General features: G+C 34.0%; 3 protein-coding genes across 3 annotated transcripts; all 3 read left to right on the plus strand.

Annotated features, from left to right (window-relative positions):
• LOC104790468 (zinc finger AN1 domain-containing stress-associated protein 12-like) lies at window positions 2,074-2,938 on the plus strand. Its single transcript, XM_010516226.2, has 2 exons — window positions 2,074-2,220; window positions 2,301-2,938. Exons 1-2 carry the CDS (start codon window positions 2,116-2,118, stop codon window positions 2,751-2,753), a joined length of 558 nt encoding a protein of 185 aa, XP_010514528.1. The 5' UTR covers window positions 2,074-2,115; the 3' UTR covers window positions 2,754-2,938.
• LOC104790469 (probable inactive serine/threonine-protein kinase fnkC) lies at window positions 11,014-12,924 on the plus strand. The gene is made up of 5 exons (XM_010516228.2): window positions 11,014-11,401; window positions 11,490-11,662; window positions 11,897-12,179; window positions 12,278-12,435; window positions 12,534-12,924. Exons 1-5 carry the CDS (start codon window positions 11,061-11,063, stop codon window positions 12,713-12,715), a joined length of 1,137 nt encoding a protein of 378 aa, XP_010514530.1. The 5' UTR covers window positions 11,014-11,060; the 3' UTR covers window positions 12,716-12,924.
• Window positions 14,633-16,871, plus strand: LOC104698715. Its single transcript, XM_010414122.1, has 3 exons — window positions 14,633-15,473; window positions 15,634-16,688; window positions 16,779-16,871. Exons 1-3 carry the CDS (start codon window positions 14,633-14,635, stop codon window positions 16,869-16,871), a joined length of 1,989 nt encoding a protein of 662 aa, XP_010412424.1.

Below are 17,592 nucleotides of genomic sequence, written 5' to 3' on the forward strand. Positions count from 1 at the left end.
ATTTTTTTTTTTTTTTTTTTTTTTTTTTTTTTTTTTTTTTTTTTTTTTTTTGTAGAATAAAGAATTGATGCAAGTTAATGAATTTCACAATTATTTTTCTTATTTATTTTTGTTTGTTTTGCTTATTTAATTTTATTATATGTTTATTTTGTTATTTTATCTTTTCCTTTTCTAAATTTCTCAATCATCCTCTATATATTAGTTTAGAAGTGTTTTAATGCTTTTTTCCCGAGAAATGATGTTTTAGCCGAGCGTTTTTCGTAATTATGCTTGTGTCGTCTTCATAATATTTTTTCTCAACCTAATTGACTAACACCAAGTATTTTTCCATTTTAAAATTAATGCACCAAATATTTGTTTTCTCCACGAAAATATTTAACCTTTTAGATGGTATCCATTTAGCACCACTGTAATGGAAATGAATATCTGTTTTATTTTTTATATTTTATATTTTATAATAAAATATGATTATCTTAATAGTAAAACAATTGAAATTTTGAATTAAATAAAAAGTATTCCAAAGAATAAAATTTAATAACTGGAAGTAAAAGAAAATCCTGATTGAATACTATTGGCCCTATTCAATCAAGGATACTTTTGTTTCTATTTATTTGGTAGTTAGAAAACTAATCACATGTATGGCAAAAGAAAATATATATTATATATATTTTTTTTGTTAATTAAACATTAAATTAGAAAATAATCTCGGAGGAGAAAAGTTTACAAATGAAATTTTACAAGATAAATCTATTATATTATATTTTTTTTGTCGGCTATCCATTTTCATTGATTAACCCAACATGAGCATATTACAAGAGAGATACAATGTGAATTTTCAGAGTCCAATAACCCAAATATAAAGCCCAAACGTAAACCTATATAAATGATACAACACAACAGGAAACTAGGTCTGGGATGGGTCAGGTGGTAGATACATGTTAAAATGCAAGGGTGTGGTGGAAAACGACGACTCAACAGTCAACGCCGTCTATCCACTGGAGCTGAAAAACTAATCGAATCTGAAAAGATTTCCGGTGAGAAAATCATCTTTTTCGCCACAAAATTCCAGAAGATTTCAGCATCTTACTCCGAAGTTCACCAAAACCTTTTGCAGTTTTCTTCTGAGTATGAAGAAACAGAGGTCCAAAATTTTTCAGATCCATTAACTCCAGAACAAGCGAGAATATGAGATTGCCAAATTTGTCGCAAAACTTTGCTCTCCTAATTTGTTCTTCACCAACCACGAATTCCACTCATCACGATTCACATACCGAATGAGAAACCATCATCCAAAGCCGATAGTACGGCCACCGATATATGGTATGAGGATTTACTCTCCTTAAGAATGAGATCGAGTAATCAGAAGATCCAGAAACTCTGTATCCCCTTCTCAGTTTTTGCCTCTTCGATAAGAGGTTTAATAAAATCCGCAAAAGGAGAAGAAAAAGAAGAAAAAAACTAAAAAGATAGCCACAAAAGCTAAGTACATCTCGCACTTAGACGAGAAAGACAAAACCGGACCTAGCCGAAGACAAAATGACTGACGAGAAGAAACGCCAGATAGTATAAACAGAGCTTTTTCTCTTTGAAAGATTTGAGAGAGAGAAAACTTTTTATATATTATATAATATAAACTATTATGACAAAAGAAAATAAAAAAATAAAAAATATTTAAACCTTTTAATTAGAAAGTTACCGTCCACTATTACTCAACTATTTTTAAAACTATGCTTTTAAATAAGATAAAAATAATAAAGTACTATGATTAAATTAAGAAGATAAGAACAAAAAATTATGTAAACAATTTTCTTCCAAATTGGCTCGGTCGTTTGTAAAAATTTTGTAAACAATAAAAAAGAACAAAGAATTATGAATTAAATGGGCCTACAAACTTCTAAAACCGCGTTACGTCTAAAGGAAATTATAATTTCCGCTTCAAATAAAAAAATAAAGAAAAATCCAAATAAAGAAAACTTAAAATTGACAGCCGAACCTTCCCGAAGGAAGAATCCAACTTGGACGCTGGCTTCGTCTTCAAGTCAGACCTCTCTCTATTTAAACATAATCAAGAACACAAGAAATTGAAGAAGAAGAAAAAGAACATACGAAGAAGCTATGGCAGGAGGAACAGAAGCGTTTCCTGATCTTGGAGAGCATTGCCAAAACCCTGATTGCAAATTACTCGATTTCCTCCCTTTTACTTGCGACGGCTGCAAATTGGTAAACATATTTTTTCTCAGAATCTTTCAATCTTTTCTCACAATTGAATGTTTCTTGATTCAAAATCTTTGTATGTGAAGGTGTTTTGTTTGGACCATCGATCATACAAGTCCCATAACTGTCCTAAATCCGATCACGGGAGCAGAACAGTTTCCATCTGTGAAACGTGTTCTATAGCTATTGAAACAACTGGTTTTGATGTAGAAGGGATCAAATCTTTGCTTGAGAAACACGAAAGATCCGGAGATTGTGATCCGAACAAGAAAAAGAAACAAACGTGTCCTGTAAAACGTTGCAGAGAGGTTCTGACTTTTGCGAACAACCTTACTTGCAAAGATTGTGGAGTCAAGTTCTGTTTGAAACACCGGTTTCCGACAGATCATGTTTGTAACAAGAAGACCATTAATAATTCAGGGAAAAGCTCGAGGTGGAACGAGAGGTTTATGGAAGCTTTGAGTTTGAGAAACGAGAAAGGTTGTGGAAGAGGAAGTTCTGTTTCATCAAGATCTCCACCATCAGTTAGATCCTTTTAGTTTTCTTCTATTATAACAATTTGCTTCAACTAGTCCAAATCTTTCTATATGTTCTCATAATCTCATGTATCTCTTCGCAATGAACAACGAAGTCTTTTGTTTCCAACTTCTTTATCATTGATATGACATTTGTATCTCAGAATTCAGAAAGTGGATTTTAATTTATACAATGATTTTGTAATGAAGGAGACTAAGTAACACATTTGTCTTACACTCTTACATACGGGCAGCAATTTTAATCTCCAGGGCAAAACAACCTCTTTTTCTGTTAGTTTTCCCAACACAAAAACACTTACACGATCTGGGCCTTAATCACATAATAGGCCCATTCACCTCTTTTCTTTGGTTGACATATCTCATTGTCTTTGACTCGTCCTCACGACCACGTCTTCTTATTCCTTTTACACTCTGCTGCTTCTTCTTCTCATCTTTTCCATTCAACCTTCAGCAATTTAATTTATTCATACTAATTACATATTGATAATAACGTCTGATTAGAAACTCTTATAACATGAGTATGAGTAATAACTGCGCTTAAAAAAAATATAAAGTGCATTAATATATAACTGTCAGGAAATATACATATATATATCGATCAACATCGAGCGAGAATCTTTAACTTTTCATGATTACTGAACAAATTGATTTATATATATATATATATATATAACTATACATAATTATTTATCTAAAACTCATAAAAATTGTATGTTTGGAAACTACAATGATGTTCAAGAAGAAAATGAGGACGTCTCTATGAACATTATTGTTAGAATGTGAGCTAACTCATTTTTGACATGATTACTGGACTACTTTTTGGGATAATTTTTTAGCAAATTATGTTGACAGAACAACCAGATTTATGAGAGCAATGGATTCATCGTCGTGAGTACTATAATATAGTGTATTCATATGTTAAAATTGAACAGAATTTGTATGAGAAATGACAGTCCAAAGTTGACTGCTGGCGACTGAAAAAGTCTTTCACTCGAAATGACCAAACCAAACTAATCTGAAAAACAAAATCTTAACCAAAAACCTTACAAAGAGTGTAAGATCGGACGTAGATGGACGAAGATAAGGATGGAAGGGAAGCAGAGATTGCCGCGAACAAGTAGATCGAAAATCGCCGATCGAATAAGAAGGAGAAAACGACAACGAAGAGAAGGACATCCAATAATTAGGTTTAGTACATTAAGGGTAAAATTGTTCTTTTCAACCAAAAAAAGGTACTCTTAAAAATGGACGCGTCCAAAGAGTATTTTTAAAAATAAGCTCACCAAAAGAGGCATTTTTGAGAATTCCCTTTTAAGATAGTAAAGTATGCCTGCACAGCTGTGGTCCAGTGGTAAGGAAGAATTGGGGAAAGGTTGGAAGGAACTAACCCAGGTTCGATCCACCCTGGAAACAAAAATCATGGTTGTGTGGGAAGTCTGTCAGTTGGGCATTGGCCCAATTGGTTTACTTGGTAATCAGAAATGCAGGCGGCCTAATTACCCCCTGGCACTAGTCGGAAAGCATTCCAAACTCGGGACAGACAGTGTGGTGGCCCTTCAGGGAGAAGTCCACTGTGAAGCACTTCGGTGCGTTTCTACCGAGACTGACCGGCTCAGCCAATAGGGTTTATCAAAAAAAAAAAAAGATAGTAAAGTATTCATTATAGCTTTTATAATAGAAAATTAATTAATATATATGATATGTGAAATTAATAAAAATCAATTCAAATTTATTTTAATGGATATATAAAATATATCTAGATATTTGTAAATACTCTCTAAAACACAAGATATGCAAAAAATATCTTTAAAAATATATTATGTAACTAATATATTTTGTAATCATAAATAAAAATAATATACGAGAGCAATGAACTCATTGCAGTGAGCACTATAACATAGTGTATTCATATGTCAAAATTGAACTACATTTGGATGAGAAATGATAGTCCAAAGTTGACAGGTGAAAATAAAATGTCTTACTGAAAATGACCAAACCAAGTAACCCCAAAAAACCTACCGAAGTAAACCGGATTTCAATTACAAATAAAACCAAAGTTATTCTAAGTCAACAAAAGCTAGATATATATTGTACTAGATGAGGACCCGCCCGATGTGCAGGTTTAAAGTTTTATAAATAAAATTAAATTTATTAAAATTTGTTGTATGTTATATATAAATTTTATTTTTGTTATAATACACTGATTTATATCCATTTACAAATCTTTTATGTATGTTACTATTAAAAGTATATTTTTTATACCTAAATGTACTCTTGTATGTTACAAAAATATTCTTTATCACCATCTATAAACTGTCTGTATAAACACATTAAGCCAAATATATTACTTTCACTTCTGCATAGTTTTTCAATTACTAAAATTGTTGGCTCAAAATACATTTTGAATAAAAAATATATTACATAATATACTAATCAATGATGTATCATCACAATAATGTATGACCACTATGGAGAAAACATCGGCTCCGCCTTCATCCCATTATGGAGAGCACCTTGCGTCCAACCTCCTCCACCATGGAGAGAACTTTGGCTCCGCCTTTCTCCCTTGGAGAGATAACCTTGCGTCCAATCTCCTCCACCTTCTTTCCTTGCGGAGATAACTTTGTGTCCAACCTTCTCTACCATAGGGAGAACCTCGGCTCTGCCCTCCTCCTATGTGGATAAAATATGTTCACGTCTTTTTGCTATCTCAAAATGGCTTGTTCCGACAACCAATGAAAGTAAAAACAATTTTCTAACTTCACAAAAAAAATCTTTTGATAGTAACTAATGTAAATTTCCCAATGTATTTGTGATAGTAACTATGCCAAAGTGAAAGTAAAATAGTTGGCTTAATGTGTTTATAGATAACATAATATACTAATCAATGATGTATCATCACAATAATGTATGACCGCCATGAAAAAAATCTCGGCTTCGCCCTCATCCCTTATGGAGAGAACCTTGCGTCCAACTTCCAACATCATGGAGAGAACCTTGGCTCCGTCTTCCTCCCTTGGAGAGATAACCTTACGTCCAACCTCCTCCATCTTCCTCTGTTGGGTAGATAAACTTGTGTCCAACCTTCTCCACCATAGAGAGACCCTCGGCTCTGCCCTCATCCTGTGTAGAGAGAAAATGTTCACGTCTTTTTGCTATCACAAAATAGCTTGCTCCGACGACCAATAAACGTCAAAACTTTTTTCAATAGTCATAAAATATTTTGATGTAACTAATGCTAAATTTCTCAATATATTCGTGGAAGTGTCTTTGACACACCATGATGTAGTCTCTGTCTCTGTAACGCTTCAACCGCCACATTGTTTAGTGAGCCCATGTCTACTCTCAATCCATGGGCCCACCTTCCCAAGTGGGCCCTACATCTATTCCCAGCTTGTGGACCAACCCATATTCGATGGCCGGGTTGCTACGTCTAGAAGTCTTTAAAAACTTGATTACCGACCTTACAAATCAACAAATGATATTTTCTTGTGTTTTGTCCTCACTCGCAAAATTTTGACAATCACTTCCAGAAAGGTCACCCATCATGAAGTTCTCTCAAGACCCTTGACTGAAAAAATAAGTGCATTTTAGTGACGTATGTGGCTAAATCAATTCTTTTAAATATTTCCGCAAACCAGGGTGGCAGAGTCTTTGAGCTCCTATGGATCTATCAAGAAGGATTTTTTTTTCCAATCTATCTATCTATGTTTGTTGTACGCTTGTGTTTGATTAGCCTATTTTATCAATTCATTAGGTTGATGAGCTTCTATTCGTTATCCCCCTTTGGGATTGAATGAATAATGATAACAATTATGTTTGCAAAAAAAAAGAAGAGTTTATGACCAACCAATCAAGTTTTAGAAATTGAAAGAAAATTAATTTGGCATAATTAAAGAAACAATAGAAAATTATAAGCATGTTAATATATGAATCCCAAATCATTCAAAGATTAAAATATAAATTAAAACAATCTAAAAATACTACAACAAATTTTAAAATACAGTATTAGAAAAAGAAGACTCATATATTAATCTTTTTTTTGGTCAACATATTAATCTTACCTATTACCAATGGAAAAATGAGAAAGTAGTAGAAAATTTTGGCTTAAGAAAATAAGAAAAATTTACATTCCCATTAAAATATATTCCCTATTAAACAAAGTTGAAAGCAATGTTTTTGAATAAATTATTTAAATATGAGGCGATTTTTGATTATATAGAAGTGAGTACAAAATTTAGAATTAATAATTAAAAATATATTTTCTTTAATCCTTTTTTCTATTTTTTAATAATTAATCACTAAAATTAAAAATAAGTAAATAATATTATAATTTCAAATTTTATGAAATATATCTAGATATAATCTCCTTATAATTATTTTAAAAAACTTTGTTTTTTTCTAAATTCTGAAATTTTTTAGAATTATAATTTTACTTTATTAATATTTGGTAAAACAAAATATTTTCTTTTTGTTGTAATCAAATCCTTCCTATTAAATATTTACATATGTCAAAATCTCATATTGATAACTTGACACATATCGAAATCTTGTTAATGACTAACTTTAAAACCCAACTTTATATAATAAGATCTTAAATTCTTAATAGTTGATTCTTGAGGTGGCAATCAATAAAATAAAAGATGGAGTGTTTCTCTCCAGAGCTTGACACCTCAGCTTCAATGTTGAAGCCGAGACTGACACATCAGAAAAAAAACTCTACCCTATCAAATTATAACATTAATACAACTCATCAGATACAGCCAATAAAAATTGAATTATGTTCCACACATGTCGAACGATCAAGGCAGCCCTTCCTACTGGGCTTTGTATTCATTATGGCCCAAATAAATTAAATAAAGTGATACAACGTCGTTTAACAGTTAGCAGCCTAACATACAACCAAATCATATGAACATCTTCATCGCTTTCCCTGATTTACCGATTTATGAGAGAAATCAATACGATAAAAGATGGAGTGTTTCTCTTCAGAGCTTGACACCTCAGCTTCAATGTTGAAGCAGAGACTGACACATCAGAAAAAATTCTACCCTATCAAATTATAACATTAATACAACTCATCATATACGACCAATAAAAATTGAATTATGTTCCACACATGTCGAACGATCAAGACAGTCCTTCCGACTGGGCTTTGATATTCATTATGGCCCAAATAAATTAATTAAAGTGATACAACGTCGTTTAACAGTTAGCAGCCTAACATACAACCAAATCATATAAACATCTTCATCGCTTTCCCTGATTTACCGATTTATGAGAGAAATCAATAAAATAAAAGATGGAGTGTTTCTCTCCAGAGCTTGACAACTCAGCTCCAATGTTGAAGCAGAGACTGACACATCAGAAAAAACTCTACCCTATCAAATTATAACATTAATATAACTCATCATATACGGCCAATAAAAATGGAATTATGTTCCACACATGTCGAACGATCAAGGCAGCCCTTCCTACTGGGCTTTGATATTCATTATGGCCCAAATAAATTAAATAAAGTGATACAACGTCGTTTAACAGCTAGCAGCCTAACATACAACCAAATCATATAAACAACTTCATCGTTTTCCCTGATTTACCGATGTATGAGAGAAATCAATACAATAAAAGATGGAGTGTTTCTCTCCAGAGCTTGACAACTCAGCTTCAATGTTGAAGCAGAGACTGACACATCAGAAAAAAAACTCTACCCTATCAAATTATAACATTAATATAACTCATCATATACGGCCAATAAAAATGGAATTATGTTCCACACATGTCGAACGATCAAGGCAGCCCTTCCTACTGGGCTTTGATATTCATTATGGCCCAAATAAATTAAATAAAGTGATACAACGTCGTTTAACAGCTAGCAGCCTAACATACAACCAAATCATATAAACAACTTCATCGTTTTCCCTGATTTACCGATGTATGAGAGAAATCAATACAATAAAAGATGGAGTGTTTCTCTCCAGAGCTTGACAACTCAGCTTCAATGTTGAAGCAGAGACTGACACATCAGAAAAAAAACTCTACCCTATCAAATTATAACATTAATATAACTCATCATATACGGCCAATAAAAATGGAATTATGTTCCACACATGTCGAACGATCAAGGCAGCCCTTCCTACTGGGCTTTGATATTCATTATGGCCCAAATAAATTAAATAAAGTGATACAACGTCGTTTAACAATTAGCAGCCTAATGTACAGCCAAATCATATGAACATCTTCATCGCTTTCCCTGATTTACCGATTTATGAGAGAAATATTTCTAAAGCAATGGCTCAAAATCATATACGTTTAATAAAATAAGATAGACTTACTCTAAAATTTTCATTTTCTTTTGCGTGTTGGTTAAGGAATTTTTTCTTCCAAATAATATTTTTAACCCAAATTAAAAAATATTCACAACCCAATTTTTAAAAATCAATACTAACATATATTTTTTCAAGTCGTATATCTTCTCAAATAATGTTTTTTTTTTAAAAGACATAAGAGCATGGCCAATGGTAGTTTCTTTTAAGAGTACTATTAATTTAAAAATAAAATATAATAATAAGAATGATAAAAATTGAGAAGCGTTTCTTCTTTTAGAACCGTAAGAATCGATTCTCTGGACAAAGAGGACATGTGTCAGTTTCTAATAGGTTTTTTATTTTATTTTTCCAAATTTATTATTTAAATATATAATAATATTAAAAGAAAACAATTAAAATGTATTATTTTGAGAGAACGATGAGATGTAGATGGTCTAATAAATCTAAATAAAAAAATTCCCCCTTCTAGCAGCTGCCTCTTTCTATTTGTTTTATTTGAATTCTATCGAGTTAAGCAAAAGCCGAGACTGTGGATCATGTGGAAAATAAAATGTGCTGTTCTCTTTGAATCTAAGACTTTTTGATGAGTTTTTTTTTTTTTTTTTTTTCTGATTTATCTTTGTATTCGTAGTTTTGGGTAGAAGAGAAATTTTGAGTTTTTCCAATTGAATCTCGTTATGAATTCTGTATTCGCCATGATTCAAGGGTAGAAGAGAAATTTGACACTTTCGGATTATTTCTTTGTTAGGTGATTGAAGATTATGATTAAAGTTGGAAGCTTTATAATGTAAACAAGTTATGGCTTGTGAACATTGTCCAAATTGGTATGGAAATGGAACTATAGGATTTAGCTCAATGGTGTTTGCTTTATATCTATTACTGAGTTATTTTATGAACTAAACTGTGAATTGAATATGTGAGCTCATATTCATGGCATAGTTGCTTTTGTTTTGTTTTATCTGCAATTAAGTTTTTGGAAGGTGTGTTTTTGAGATTGCAGTTTAAGATTGCTAAACCATTGTAATAAATTGTGCTTGATAATAATTTTATATAACAATAAAAAAGTGATTAAAGTAATTTTTATATTAACCATTGTAAAACACTATATAACAATTATGTGATTAAATTTGTATAAACTACAAAAAAGTTACATCATAAATTCATACTATATTAATAATATATCTGTCCCACAATTTTTTTGAAAAAATAAAACAGAACATATATTAGGGTTAGTTAGTTTATTTAAGTCAATCCGATTTAAATGTAAATATTTATAACTCATCTTAAATTTGAGATTTCTCTATGTTTATTATATTAATGTATTTTCTATCTTATTATTGTATAAACTATAGTTTTTACAGTTAATCTATTTTTTTAAAAATTATATTTTCAGTAATTCAATATATCTAAAATAGTTATAAAAAGTACACTGCGGCGTAGTGCGGATCTAACCTAGTCGGATCTTAAAAAGAAGTTAAACTTAAACACATTTTCGCTATTAGTAGACTCGAACGTTTGCTCTCCTGCGAAAACTTGACTTACATTATGAGTTGTATATGCTTAATTATGATTGATTAATTTTAAGGGTATGATCGACTTATTATAGTCTTCAGCGGTTGGCTCCATTTTTTGGCTAAAATTTACGGTCCTTCTCGTTAATTCGTCTTCATGCTAAATTTGGTACTACTCCTATACTTTATTTACATTTTGTTTAAACACGTGTTGAGAAATCTGGTCTATAGTTCATAAAATCTTATCTAGTAGCAATCCAACTTATACCGACATGATAATTTTCGCAACAATCCAAATAAACCCATATCACAATTTGTACGTACATTTCTCCTCCACAAAATTTTCTTGTTTTGGTAAAAATAAAAGTTTGCAACAAATTAATGAAAAAGCCAAAAGAAACATCATTCCTTATTCCAATCGTTTGATTATAAATGGCTACCGTCACACTTACACACTCACTTAACTAAATATGTTTGAAAAGGGGTTGATGATAAAAAAAGAAGAAAACATGTTTCAAGAGGAGAAGAGAAAAACAAATTATGGAGCAATATTCTTGGTTTGCTTCTTTTTTTGTTTCTTTGCGTTCCAATGCATGAAACTTGTAACAACACAACCTTCAACAACAACATCATCCATTTCCGTTATCGATAGCCCAGTCACCTCCGGTAAACTCTATGACAGGAGAGAATTGTGGAGAGTTAGTCCACCGTCTACGTATTGTCTCAAAATCGAATCTTTCACAAAACTCGCCACTTCTCCAAATGCCGAGAAGTATGAATCCCGTCCTTTTCAATCCGGTGGATACAACTGGTAAGTCTTCTTTCCTTTTACGGCTTACCGCATTCAAGTTGCAAAGACACATTTGATAGTAAGAGTATAAATATTCATTTTCAAACAGGACATTTATTGTCTATCCTAAAGGAAACGTTAAGGATGGTGCTCCAGCTGGTTATGTTTCGATGTACGTCCAAATAGACAATTCAACACTCCTTAACTCTCCCAAAGAAGTTTACGCAGAAGTCAAATTCTTCATTTATAACCGAAAACAGGACAAGTACTTCACATATCAAGGTATATCACATATAACATTTGCTTTCTTATAAGCACTAGTTTATTAATCAAAATTTCATTGCATCCTCTAGATTTAAAACATAAACGGCCATTTTATTACAAAAATGAGTTTACATATTCTTTTTTACAAAATTTATAACTTCTAAAAATTAAAAAAATCGTTGATGATTTTTACATAATTCCAAATGCCTTTCATTTAAAACACACCATCTCAAACTTATGTCTGGTACACAGAGACGGATGCAAAGCGCTTTTTTCTATTCAACCCATCTTGGGGATACGGTAATGTTAGACCCTACGTTGACGTGGCCAATCCCGCTGCTGGTTGGCTTTTTGACGGTGACAGTGTTATATTCGGTGTCGACGTATTTGTCACTGAAGTTTTTAACAAATGGGAAGTGTTCTCCTTCACTAACAATTTGCATAACCGCCTTCTTGAATGGACGATACCAAACTTCTACTCACTAAGGAAATATCTCTATGTATCTGACATTTTCATTATCGGAGAAAGAAGCTGGTGAGTTCCTCATAAGTTATAATTAAGTGATCTTAAGTATATATGATTTAATAAAAAAATTTATAACTATTTACTATGTTCCTATGTATAACTCTTAGGGCTTTGACAGTGTATCCAAGTGGCGATGGGGAAGGACAGGGTAACTCATTGTCGTTATATGTTTATGCGGTTGGTGTTAAGCGGTATGAAAAGATTTACCTAAAAGCTAAGCTACGAATTATAGATCAGAAAGATTCAAAAGATGTGGAGAAGAAAGGTAAATTAATTAGAGACAGTAGTGTGACTAATGCTACTTATTCTGTTAATATTGTCCATTAGAATTTAACCACCCAATTGTAACTATCTTATCGACAGTTGAAAGCTGGTCGGATCAAGAAAACAGTTGGGGATTCCAGAAGTTTGTACCGTTTGCTGATCTTAAGAATACTTCTAAAGGTCTTCTAGTGAATGATACATTGAAGATAGAGGTTGAATTTGAAGAGTTCTCTAACACCAACTACTTCCCAAGTTATGGTCTGCCTTTTGCAACCGATTAGCCGAGCCGGATAGCCTCAAACAAGACAAGATAACCGGATAGCACTCTTTGCGTTTTTTTTTTTGCCAAGTGTTTTTGTGTTAATAATTGGAGGATTGGTCTTCCTAAGATACGAGCCTATCTACCACTTTTCCATCATGCTCTTTGTGTACTTCTTTCCTATTTAAATAAATGAAAACAAGAATAAAAGCAGTATTTATCTGCTAATTACCAACCTAGTAAAAACAGTCTTTATCTACCTACTAAGCTAGTAAAAGCATTCTTCATAATTTTGCGTATGATAGTAATGTGAAAAAATAAAAAGTTTCCCCCTAACGTAGTACTTTGTTATTTTCTCTCTTCTCTGTTTTCCACTCTATTATTTGCATGGTTATGTAGAGTTTGATACATAGAGATCTACCAAGCTAGTTGTACAGTTTATGTAAATTAAGTTAGGTAACAAATTCATACTCTTTTTTTAGAAAATTATTTTTCTTTGAAAATCAGTTGTGTTTATGCTATTCTTTTTTGAAGTAAAACTTTTGTAATATTTTTTAAAAAATCATTAATTGTGATATTTTAGAATGTGGTATTTCGAAGAGTTACTCCAAATATAAATGCAAGATCTAGTCAATTTTTATATTTGTTTTTTTTTCTAAATTTCATAAACAATATTGATAGAATTATCTTTAGCAATTATCATGGAGAAAAGAATATGGAATAGTCCTCAGCTGTTGGGCCCATCTTCTTGTTTTGTAGCCAAAAGCTACTATCTAGTGTGTGGCGTATAGGGTCGATGGTGCTTCTCGTTAATTACTCTCCATGCTAAATTAGGTACTACGGTTATATAGTTTAGGGTCATTGGCACTTACACCTACTTTCTCTCAATGTTATTGCACTTAGACCTACTTCTAACTATTGCTATACTTTTTTTCAAGTTATTGGCTTAAGTGTCAATTACTCTTCCCCAAACTGTCCCGAGTTTTAATGTCTTCATCCAACTTATGCAGGAAACAATCAAAACTAAGTTGTATTCCGATTTGTTATTGGAACCGTCCGATCGTAACTGTTTGTTTAGATCCGATGGCTGAAAATAATAGTAGTTTCAGTTCCCTTTTTGGGTGACAGGTTGGATGTTTTATGAGTTACAATAAAGTGAGACAGGTTGTGGATGAGAAACGTGAAGCTGCTGTAGGGTTTTGGGAGACATGGCTGCGCAGGTATGTGTTTGACATTCATGTGGATAGGGTTTTTACCGATTTATGTAACTTGTTATTTGTGGATGACTGAGTAATCGGGTTTTATGAAACGTAATGCAGGATAATTTCCCTTCTTACTGTGTCATGATTTCCGGCCTTTGGAGTTGCTCGAGGGATGGCGTTTGGGGGTTTGAAGTGAATAACAAGCTTTTGTCGCGTGTAGTTCCTTTGACGGCGTCGGCGAGTTTAGTTGAATTGGAAGATTCGGTGGTGGCTGAATTCGGTTTGGTGGAGAAGAAGGCGACACTTTGCTACTGCATCCCTACATTTATGCAATTGACAACGAGGGTGAGGACGCCCCCAGTTGTTGTGACTACTAATGTTGGGCTGGAGTACTATATAGGGATGTTGCGTCTGAACCGAGGGTTGAATCTATTTGTTACGTTTGAAGATGTTAGGAAAAGAGCTAATCATGAGGGTTTGATAGACTCGAAAGAGGGAAGTCATAAAAAGCAGAGCTGTGGTTCGCCATCTGGTCTTAGTAATAGTGCAAATGAAGAACTTATTTTGGGAGAAGCATGTACTGCCGGTTCGAAGACAATAGTTATTGAGACTACTCAAGTTGATGATGATTTCATGGCTGGAGTCGCATAAATTGAGGTGCGATAGGCTTAACGGAGGGGATGTAGAGGCTGAGGAGAAGAGGAGTGATTCAGAAGGGTATGTAGTTGCAGATAGTTATGAAGATGTTGAAGAGGAAGAAGAAGATGAGGTGGCAAAGGGACTATGATAAGGAGTTTTGGGGGAATTTCATTGGAGATCAGTTTGGTCGAGTTAATGTTGCTGAGGTTATATGTAATACATTTTCATGCTTTGACCATACGGTGTTAGTAAATGGGGCTACTCCTTTAAAAGAAGAAGAGAAAGAGAAGACAAGTTTTGATGTGAGACCTGAAGAAGCAAATATGGGTCTGAGATCTATAGACGGTGAACATGCTGCGTCGGCCACGTGGTCAAATGGTTGTGGACAGAGTAATGGCTCCGCCGTGGACAGTATAAAGCTAGAAGATATTGATGATGAGGAGTTCGACATCCCTCCTCTGTTTGACGACACAGAGTTTGAGAGGGAAGAGATCCCAGATCTAGATTTTGAGGATGATGGTAAAGAACTTTGTAAAGGGAAGTTGTTTGCAAACAAAGAGGATTGCCAGATTCCGCTAGTGATATATGCTATTAAGAACAAATTTCATTTTAAGCAAACAACAACGAAAAAGGATTCGTTTGTAGTGAGCTGTACTGGGGAGAGTTGTGAGTGGAGGGTTCTAGCAAGTGAAATGAAGGAGTCAGGATACTATGAGATTAGGAAAGCAGATCTTGAACACACTTGCCCCATAGAGACGAGGAGAAACTATTTGAAGAAAGCAACCTCTAGGGTAATTGTTGCTGTTTTCAAGTCGAAGTACTGTGATCCGAGTAAAGGACTAGGCCCATTGGATCTGCAGCAAATGGTTCTTGAGATCTTAGGGTGGGGGCATCATACAACAAGTGTTAGAGGGCGAAGGGGAAGGCTTTGGATGGAATGTTTGGTTCGGATGATGAGTCTTTCGAAGATCTTCCTGCATATTTGCATGTCTTAAAAGAAGCTAATCCAGGGACAATTACTGATTTAAAAACTGAAGTCTTAGAAGATTGTAGTGAAAGGTTTTTGTATATGTTTTTGGCATTCGGGCATCAATTGAAGGTTTCCAGAGGTTGAGGCGTGTTATTGTTGTGGATGGTACTCATCTGAACGGGAAGTATAATGGAGTGCTGCTTACAACTAGTGGGCATGATGCTAATTTCCAGGTATTCCCGCTGGCTTTCGCAGTAGTAGACAGTGAGAATGATGATGCTTGGACATGGTTCTTTGAGAAGTTAGAGAGAATTATTGCGGACAGCAAATCCTTGACAATTATTTCTGATAGAGCCGGGTCAATCTACACGGCTAAGAAGAAAGTTTATCCGTTGGCACACCATGGAGCTTGCATTGTTCATCTTGCTAGGAATGTGAATGCCCGGTTTCATAACAAAGGTCTTGCAAAACTGGTGACAAAAGCGGCATTTGCCTATAAGGTAACAGCCTTTGAGGAGACATATAGGCAAATAAAGGCAAAGAACAGCAATTGTGCAACTTACTTGGATAAAATAGGTGCAGGCCACTGGAGCAGGGCATATTTCCAAGGAAATCGTTATAATTTGATGACGTCAAACATTGCGGAGTCATTGAACAAAGCTTTGGGTAAGGGTCGATCGTCACACATTGTTGAACTACTGAAGTTCATTCGTGCTATGTTGACACGGTGGTTTAGTGCGAGGCGGAAGAAAACTGCTAAACATCAAGGATTAACTACCCCGGAGGTTGACAAACAGATGCAGAAAAACTTGGTGGCAGTTAGTGGGAGCAGAGTCGCGAATATTTCAAGCTGGAGTTATGAAGTTGTTGGGTTGCTAAACGGAAAACACCATGTGTTACTTGATATGAAACAGTGTTCGTGCAAACAGTATGATCGAGTTAAAATCCCATTTGGACACGCATTGTTGGCAGCAGATACACAGGGGATACCATATGGTTCGTTGGTTGGGGATTTTTATAAGACAGAGTGTTGGAGATCTACTTATGAAGGTGTAATAAATCCCGAGATTAGTGATGTTGAAATACCATTCGAAATTCAGCACCGTGTGTTATACCCTCCAAAGGCTCGAAGGCCATCAGGACGTCCAAAGGAGTCAAGGATCCCGTCTATTGGAGAATTTCCAGTAAGTTGATGTTTGTATAAGTTTCATAGATGATAGTATTGATTATTTTGTGTTAGGTGTGATGATGTTTTACGTTGTTTAACTTCGCAGAAAAATGGTGCGGCGAAAGGGAAAGTGAATAGGTGTGGGAGATGCAAGCAAAGTGGGCACAACCGAGCTAGTTGTACGAACCCGTTGCCATGATGTATCCAACCGAGCTAGTCGAGGTGTGGTGTAGTGTGGATTCTCTTAAGTTTGTTTTTTTGTGTGTTGTGGTGTATTGTGGATACACCTAAGCAACCATTTTTAAGTTTGTTACGGTTAGTAATGTTTGTCGGGGTCATTGGAATGACGTATCCATGTTTGGGTATCCATAAGATTGTAGGCTTGTGGATATCCTCATGGCATAGGTGATAATTTTTTGTGGGGTTTTTGTACCCGATCACCGTCGGAGGGATAATCTAACTATTTTGTTTAAGGGGTAATTGAAAAATTAAATACTCGATGATAGTGTTTATGAATATTTTGGATTTTATGAATTTTTGAATATTTTGGAATTTATGAGTAACTTTGGATTTTATGGATTTTATGAATATTTTGGAATTCTATAATTGTGTCATTAGATCAGGTCGAAGATGTGCAATGCCTTTGTTAGATATTTGAATTAGTTTTGAAAAGAAGAAATGGATATCCAAAAAGATCAAATGTGGGTATCCAGTCGTTAACGTTGCGTGGATATCATGTGAGGTAGTATCGTCAGACTATATATAAGGTTCTTTCTTAAGTCCAGACGTCATACTTGAGTGGATACCCTGATTCTTGCCAAAAAGATCAAATGTGGGTATCCAGAAGTTAACGTTGCGTGGATATCCTGTGAGGTAGTATCGTTAGACTATATATAAGGTTCGTTGCGTGGAGATCCATG

The sequence above is a fragment of the Camelina sativa genome, chromosome 6, assembly GCF_000633955.1.
Source record: "Camelina sativa cultivar DH55 chromosome 6, Cs, whole genome shotgun sequence".
Classification (NCBI taxonomy): Eukaryota; Viridiplantae; Streptophyta; class Magnoliopsida; order Brassicales; family Brassicaceae; genus Camelina; species Camelina sativa.

What these genes read in the sequence shown, in the direction of transcription:
- LOC104790468 (XM_010516226.2), top strand. Translation starts at nt 2,116, where the DNA reads ATGGCAGGAGGAACAGAAGCGTTTCCTGATCTTGGAGAGCATTGCCAA. An exon ending in CTTGCGACGGCTGCAAATTG is followed by an intron (nt 2,221 to 2,300) that starts GTAAACATATTT and finishes TTGTATGTGAAG; the next exon opens with GTGTTTTGTTTGGACCATCG.
- LOC104790469 (XM_010516228.2), top strand. Translation starts at nt 11,061, where the DNA reads ATGTTTGAAAAGGGGTTGATGATAAAAAAAGAAGAAAACATGTTTCAA. An exon ending in CAATCCGGTGGATACAACTG is followed by an intron (nt 11,402 to 11,489) that starts GTAAGTCTTCTT and finishes ATTTTCAAACAG; the next exon opens with GACATTTATTGTCTATCCTA. An exon ending in CAAGTACTTCACATATCAAG is followed by an intron (nt 11,663 to 11,896) that starts GTATATCACATA and finishes TCTGGTACACAG; the next exon opens with AGACGGATGCAAAGCGCTTT.
- LOC104698715 (XM_010414122.1), top strand. Translation starts at nt 14,633, where the DNA reads ATGAAGATGTTGAAGAGGAAGAAGAAGATGAGGTGGCAAAGGGACTAT. An exon ending in GGGAAGGCTTTGGATGGAAT is followed by an intron (nt 15,474 to 15,633) that starts GTTTGGTTCGGA and finishes CATCAATTGAAG; the next exon opens with GTTTCCAGAGGTTGAGGCGT. An exon ending in CGTCTATTGGAGAATTTCCA is followed by an intron (nt 16,689 to 16,778) that starts GTAAGTTGATGT and finishes TTAACTTCGCAG; the next exon opens with AAAAATGGTGCGGCGAAAGG.